Source organism: Lipotes vexillifer, unplaced genomic scaffold (genome assembly GCF_000442215.2).
Source record: "Lipotes vexillifer unplaced genomic scaffold, Lipotes_vexillifer_v1.1 scaffold253, whole genome shotgun sequence".
In the NCBI taxonomy this organism is placed as follows: domain Eukaryota; kingdom Metazoa; phylum Chordata; class Mammalia; order Artiodactyla; family Lipotidae; genus Lipotes; species Lipotes vexillifer.
This window is the reverse complement of record NW_006780322.1, coordinates 1,510,710-1,518,170: the sequence shown is the minus strand read 5'-3', so window position 1 is coordinate 1,518,170 and position 7,461 is coordinate 1,510,710. Positions and strand designations below refer to the sequence as shown.

Here is a 7,461-nt window from a genome sequence, read left to right as displayed (position 1 = left end):
CGGCGGCAGGGCTGCAGGTCTTGAAAAATCTCCCTGCCAGACTCTACAAGGCAGGGAGAGGAGGTAACTGCTCAGACTGTCTGGCTTTTCCTCACAGGGAGATCTATACTTCCAAAGGGATTTGGTTATTATTCAGGATTTCAGCCCTGAATCTTCCTTAGACATTGATGAAAGCCATGTACCTTCTAGCCAGAAAAATGAGTGGATGCAAGCCTGCGCGCCTGTACATGTATTCACACACACACACACACACACACACACACACACGCACGCACGCATGCACTCCAAGGGTTCATGGACCTCTGGCCAAGAACTCCTGAATTCTAAAAGGAGAAATACATTTTGGCAGAGAAGCTTCCAGGTGGAATTGAGGGATAGATTCTACCCGAAGGACTGGCTCTACTCTAACTGGCTGTCTGATGTGAAGGGCTTGTTCCTCTGTGTCTACACAGGTGCTCGACGGGCCTCAGTACCATTAAGCCTGTGATGGGCTTGGGGAGTGGAAGCCAGGAGGCAGAGAAGCTGTGGACACTTCTGTCCAATGCTCAGCCACAGCATGTTGTGGAATTTGAGGGGAGGGAGGGAAAGGCCTGAAAGAGTTCATGTGCTGTGGCTAGGAACTGGCTAGGCATATTGACCATGCATAGGTCATTTACACTTCACAGCAAGCCTGTAAATTAGGCACTAGGTTCTGCTTTCACTGAGGATTATGAGATTTAGGGAGTTAATTGTTCAAAGTCATCCAGCTAGTAAGTGGCACAGCAGGAAGTGAAGCCCAGGTCTCTCAGGCACCAAAGCCCAGTTGCAAGTCAGACTTACACTTCACAGCAAGCCTGTAAATTAGGCACTAGGTTCTGCTTTCACTGAGGATTATGAGATTTAGGGAGTTAATTGTTCAAAGTCATCCAGCTAGTAAGTGGCACAGCAGGAAGTGAAGCCCAGGTCTCTCAGGCACCAAAGCCCAGTTGCAGTAGTCAGACTTAATAACTGAAGAAACTCTCTCCAGCCTGTTCCCATGGTTTCCATGCCAGCCTCGGGGCCGGGAAGGCTGGGTGTTGTTACAGACATTTCAGGCCTTACTCGCCATGGTCTCAGATATGCCTACCAGGTCCCCACTCTCCCCACAGTGTACACCAGACTTGTGCCAACTTTTCACTCTAATGTGGTCGGCACCATATTGAACTTAATTCCTTCAAGGCCCAGCTAACTAACATCCTGATTTCCCTGTGCTGTCTTCCCTGACCAGACCCGTTCCTACACCAGACCGTGATGCCTGGCCCTCTCTGCCACCGAGCTCTAAGGCGGGCTCATTTCCCTCTTTCCTCTAGATAATCCCTCCTGGCTCCATCTTACCCAGGAGCCTTTCCACAGCAGGGCTGGTGTTCAAAACACACTGAGCCCCCAGTTGCCTAGCCCGGTTCTCCCCACAAACCAGGCATGTCAAGGGTTATTCCTCTTGATGATGATGACGATGCCAGTGTTAACTGTATAGACAGGAAAGCCTAGCCCAGTAGTTTGGAATGTTTCCAAGGCCACAATTCGACTCCTTGCCTTGTCTGGCAGGCAGGCTTTCTCCTCCCCACCAGGCTTCTGCCTGCTCTAGTCCTCAGTCCAGCTCAAGGGGTGCGATGGCCATCATCCATATCACCAACCATGGCTGCAGTGTGCAAAAGGGGCGGGAGAACAAAAAACCATGAGACAACACTGTGGCTTTTGAACAGGTACATAGGCTGTCTTATTTAATAGCAGTTAAAAGAGGAAAACGTACAGGAGGAATAAACATGCTCTTTCCACATAAGAGGTTTTCTACTAACCATGAGGCCCATCTCTAGCAGTAGCTTTACTGGTTTGAAAGAAAAAAGTTCCCTTTAGAGTTAAAAATGGACTTTCTGAAATATCCCCCATAAATGTGCAAAATAATAAGGCCATTTCCAACACATTAGTGAAAAGTAACTGCAAACTCAGGCAAAAGAAAGAAAAAAAAAAGAGGCAATGGAAGCAGCCAGGTGCAGAGTCTTGGGAGAAGCGAGGCTACGGTGAGGGGGATTTCTGCAGCAGGCCCCAGGGAGTGTGCTCGGAGGCCTCATGGGGAGAGTCATGGGCAATGCCAATCTTGGGGATAAAGGGCCCTGGGCCTGGGATTTGCTGAGCAAGCACTCATCAAGTGTGCAGGCTGACTTGGAGGCCTGGGAGACAATGAAAATACTGGGGACTTCTCCCTGTAAGCCTGTATATTCCCTTTACCAGTGGGGACTCTCTGTTGTTTCCAATTTCCAGGTCCTGTTCTTCCCCATCCCTAAGAGCTTCATTTATAGTCTACTCAAAGAGATTTTGCTATGAGATACGTTAAAACTATACCAGCTGCCTAAAGTACTACTGAAACCCACTAGGGTCCCAAACCTGACTGTCCCTTCAGGAATATGGACCTGGTTTTCCCAAGAACTCAGCCAACTAGAAGACGGAAAGACCTCCGGGCACCCATGTTCTCGCCTCTTACTGAGGCCTCCAGGGCATTTCTTCAACCTCTGGGCATTTGAGCCCAGATGTCAGGAGTCTGAGGGGCATGGACACCCATGCTTTGCACAAGTCCTCGCAAGGGCTGGCGCAGCTAGAGGCCTATCGACAAAACTGAAAGCTCCTACTTCACCGATTCAAACAGCTTGGACGTGGCTGGTCCCTGTTTTTTTACCTTTCCCTGATCACCAAGAGTGTGTCCCCACAGACAACTCAGTAGCTGCATGTTGGTTTCGTTAGGGAAGGTTGAGGCAGACCGAGAGGGAAGAAGGGATCTAGCAAAGGATCCACCCTATGAGTCTTGGGCTTGAATAAGTGTTCTCTGTAGAGGGACCTCTGTGTGCAAGGGGCAGAGTAACCTCCGTTCCTCCACCCTGTTCACTTTCTCTTCTAGAGCACTGTTTCTCCAGGGTACAGGGTTTTTTTTTTCCCCGGACGCGCAGGCTCAGCGGCCATGGCTCACGGGCCCAGCCGCTCTGCGGCACGTGGGATCTTCCCGGACCGGGGCATGAACCTGCATCCCCTGCATCGGCAGGCGGACTCTCAACCACTGCGCCACCAGGGAAGCCCCAGGGTACAGGTTTGAGACCAGGCCAGCAATGATAACAGTTGAAAAATATTGTGATATGCTTAAGGTTCTCTCCATTCCACTTCAAAGTCTCAGCACGCAAAGCGGAAGAGATCTTGCTGTAAACTGGCATCTAGTGAAGGAGGGTGCTTGGGGCCCTTCTGAAGCAATGGGATTAGTGTGGTCATTTCTCATTCTTTTCTAATAAAGTCCAGAGCCTGAGAGATGGTATTTTGGGTCTCATTCCCAGGGACCCCTGCCTTTCCTTGGCTATGGAAGTTCTGGGTGGCAGCACTCATCTCTGAGCCTCATTCTAAGACCTGGGCAAACTGCCTAGCCCCTAGGATGAGCCTCAGAAGGCTTCTGCAGAGCCCACACGCAGCCTGGTCTCCAGCTTTGAGGAAGCCTGCGTGTCGGTGTGCATATTTTCTTCCCCATAGTTTTTAAATTGTGATACAATATTTGGTGGGGGTGTGTGAAAAAGGAAGCACTGCCTTCCCTAGAAGCCACTCAGCAGCTGACAAAGGGAGTGAAGAATTCTGTCTGATGAGTCTTTCCTTCCACTAACCCAGGCTGGAAATGACTGTGTGGTTTAGTTGTCGTTGTTTGGTGATGCACAATTATACTCTTGCCAGTAGCCTTAGTGGCATCTTCCTGAAGTGTCTTAAAGGGCAGATTCCTCTGCCTGACCTCATAGTGAAGCCCTTGCATTAAGTCTCGGGAGCCCATTTGGGACAGAGGACACAGCTTCCAAGCTAGCTGGTCCAGGCTCCTTTGTAAACTCCAGAGCTTGAGGGATAGGATTACAGGCAATCCTCCTCAGATGAAGCCAAAAGATAGCTACGGGGGTCTCAGAAGGGGATGGAAGCTTTGGGCTTGGGCAAGAGCAGCTTATCCAGGATGTGACTTAGTGAGGGACAGCTGTGCCATGGGTAACAAGCCACTAGCCATGGCTGACCCGCTCTACTTCTCGGTGACAGTGGTTCCATCCCTAAAGGCATCCAGTCCAGCTATAGCTGTCCCCACAGTACAGAGTTGATGACATTTCCTTTAAAGATGGTGGCCAGAGAGTTGGCTTTAAAACACAAAGGAATGATTCCAAGGTTTTACCTAAGGGTAAAGTAAGGGCCATTTTCAGGCTTCTGGAATCTGACCATCCCAATGACACTGCTGGAAGAGGCCAAGTCTGAGACTCTCTGTCTATGGAATAACTGTTGACCTATGCCCTGAACCAAGTACCCTGACCCTGAAAGAAGGCAGTGAGAGGAATGGGGAAGGGCTGGGGCTCTGATTCCATTTGCACTGCCTTTCAAGATCTCCTCCTGGTGTGGGGCAGCCAATTCTTCCCGCTGCATACTCAGCTCTACCGTGCCCCAGAAAACTTAGAAGTAAAATCATTGGGTCAGATCTAGGCTAAAAAATGCCATCCTTGGGGGGACTGGAGTGAAGCCGTCATCTTGCCACAGAGCACGCTTGTTCACCGGTCAGTGAAAGTCAGTGGACTGAAGAGATGAACCTCCAGAACTGTATGCTGGTCTTTGATAGACTAAGGAGTAATGTTTTCCAGGCCCTTTCCTTGCATCAAGAATCGGCCTCACCTACACGGTGAATGGGGCACCTAGGAGTGAACAGGATGTACTTTATTATCCTTCTGCCTACTCGCCTTACCTCTCAGTGCCAAGTACCCATTTTGTTTGTGTAGTTTCTGAGCCCCAGATCTAAGCTCTAGAGCCATGGATGAAAGGTAGTTTATCATACTGGACCGATGACATCGCCATCTCTAGGAAAATACAGACAGTGTAGTGTGACTTCCCCTGAAGCCCAGCCTAGCAACAGCTCGTGGACTTGCTTACCCTTGTGCCTCTTTCACTATAGGGAAAGGTTATGCGAATACTGTACATAGGTTATTAAAAAAATACATTTGCTCTCTTTGAAGAAGAATGCACAAATGCAGGGCCAGCCAGCGCTGGGGCCCGGACTCTGGGGCTGCAGCCAGCAGCCTCTGTGGGCCCGAGGCCCGTCTTCATGAGTGGTGGCTGCTGATGAGTCCCCGGAGCTGCTTGGCCACAGTGTCAATCAATTTCTGCTTGTCTCGCTCATTTTTCCGAAATTGTGCAAACATGTTGTTCTTGCGGCTAGTGTCCTTCATCCTAAACAGAGAAGGGAAGAAAGAGAGCAAAGTGTTTGAGGCGGCAATGGTGACTAGTGTGTCTTAACCACCACCCGGAGTTGAGAGAGTCCAGAACACTTCCACTGTCAGGCGCATACTCACCTACTACTATTCACGACGCTGCCCTCCTGGTACCCAAAGGTCTCCCCACTTCAGTCACCTTTGGAGAACAGTCAAGAGCCAGCCATGGCCAATCGCCTCCTCATCCACACCCATCCTACCTACTTCCTTCCCTTCTACTCCCAGGTATGCCTCTGTTGTAGGTATCTGGCACCTGCTGCAGCCCTGACGGTCAACAGGACCTTAGAGAATGTCTAAGGTCTTCTCATCACCTCATAAACCTACTAAATCCTGCTGGGACCTTACAGCTAGTATTTGAAAGGTAAAGCAGAACGATGCTCTTAACTAGCAATTCCAAAAGAACATGAGTAACTGAAAGCCACTGTGCATTTCCAAACCCTACTCTACCTGGTTAGTCTATCCTAACAAAACCAAGGGCTTGACTGATCTCTTTTCCTTTGCCTCGGGGTAGGGGCCCAGGGGCAGTGAGGTGGTAAGAGGGCATGGTGCTGAGGAAAGCAGGCGCCAAAAGACTGAGCCAACTGGGCCTTTAGGCAAGAGAAGCCCCTAAGTTCTCAACGGCTGCTATGTCTTCAGATATTGACCTTTGGAAAACTTTCTAACGGGCTCATGCTGAAACTCCAGGGACGGAATATTCCTAGAGCACAAACCATGGGCAGTTCTGGCCACCAGTTCCACCAGATGGAGAGACCTAACTGGGAAGCATGGATGGAGAAAGTCAAGGCCAGGCTGAGGTCACCAGAGCAGCCCCCAAGCCCGACTAAGCCATTGTGACAGATCCCAGGAATCTGTTATTCCCCAAAAAGGGCCCACAGCCCCTGACATCTGTTGGTGATTGTTAACTCTGGCCCCAGCCTCTGCACACTGGACCTCCAGCCCACGGATAGTTCTAGTGGTAGAGAATTAAGGACACTGCCCCGACTCATTTCTCCTTGGGGTCAGGCTAGGTGGTTCCTCACCACCGTCCCCCAGGAACTTGGCCAGCTCTCTGACTTCACAGTCCCCTGGCCTGCATGGAGATGGGCTAGGAGAGGGGATGGAAGGAACCTGGCGCTGGGGAGTAAACTGCTCTCGGGCAGACTTCCCAGGGCCTTTGGCCAATCCTGGCCCATGTTTTTTTCCTGTGGGGTGGCCATGTGCAGAGGGACAGACTAGAGGTCAGTGGGTCAAAAGGCCAGAGAGCCCATAAGGACATTTATATCCATATGGTAGGGAGGTTCTAATGAGCGCCATTGCTTTATGGCTCTGGCTGACAGTGACAGCCACAAACGAATTGAGACTTCTCTCTCTGACCTAAGCTTTAGGGCTGTCAGCCTGGAATTACTCACCAAGCATATGCTTAGACACTGTGTATAAGGTACAACCACCCACATGTGGAGGCCTGTGCTTGGACGGGAGGAAGAAGGAGAGGTGACAGAGGTTTAGAGATTTAGGTTGTAAAGAAAGCACAAAGGTCCCCAAGGCTATGATGATTATTGTATTTGGTCCCTTAAACACTAACTGCACAATTATGTTTGTGGAACTGGCTTGATTTAGGATTATTTATCCCAGAGAACAGCTCCTTTACCTTTCCTGGATATAGTATAAATCTAAATAAAACCAAGACGAAGCAAAACAGAAAGAAATAATAAGGGAATAAAAACACTTCCTACCTTAATAGGACATTTAATTTAACATCCTATGTGATCATTAGTTTCATGACTCCTCAAAGCAGCCCAGAGATAGGCAGCTAGAGCTGGCTTTCAGCTCCCATAGGGAAGTTCCAGAAATAAGGTAGGAGAAAGGGAAAAAGAGGGTGGTCTCTAGGCCCCAGAGGCCAGGATGTTTTAGCCATTAAGACCTGGAGTTGGGATTACTTGAAAGAGAAATTCAAGTGCCCTGAGGGCTGATGGTGGCACGCTGGTTTGTACCCTGGAATGCTCTAAAACCAAAGGAGAGCCCTCCCCACGCCCCACTGCATTCCGTAAGCCTAGGATCTGGATCTACTTTGGCTATGGCCACCTCTCAGTGAACAGGGGCCTCTTCTCTTTCCTGAGATGTCCTCATCAGGTCTTTGGGTCTTTCCATGTCTCACCCTGCTAAGAAGTGTCAGGTTGAAAAGGAGAGAGTGTCAAGGGGAAAGCAGGAA

General features: G+C 49.8%; 1 protein-coding gene across 1 annotated transcript in view; it reads right to left on the bottom strand.

The window, feature by feature from the left end:
- Positions 1 to 5,085: 5,085 nt before the first annotated feature.
- Positions 5,086 to 7,461, bottom strand: part of EXOC6B (exocyst complex component 6B) — a 688,324-nt gene continuing 685,948 nt past the window's right edge. The window contains exon 22 of the mRNA XM_007453376.1: positions 5,086 to 5,232. Coding sequence (XP_007453438.1) covers positions 5,106 to 5,232 — 127 coding nt within the window. The 3' untranslated portion in view covers positions 5,086 to 5,105. The remainder of the gene's footprint in view (positions 5,233 to 7,461) is intronic.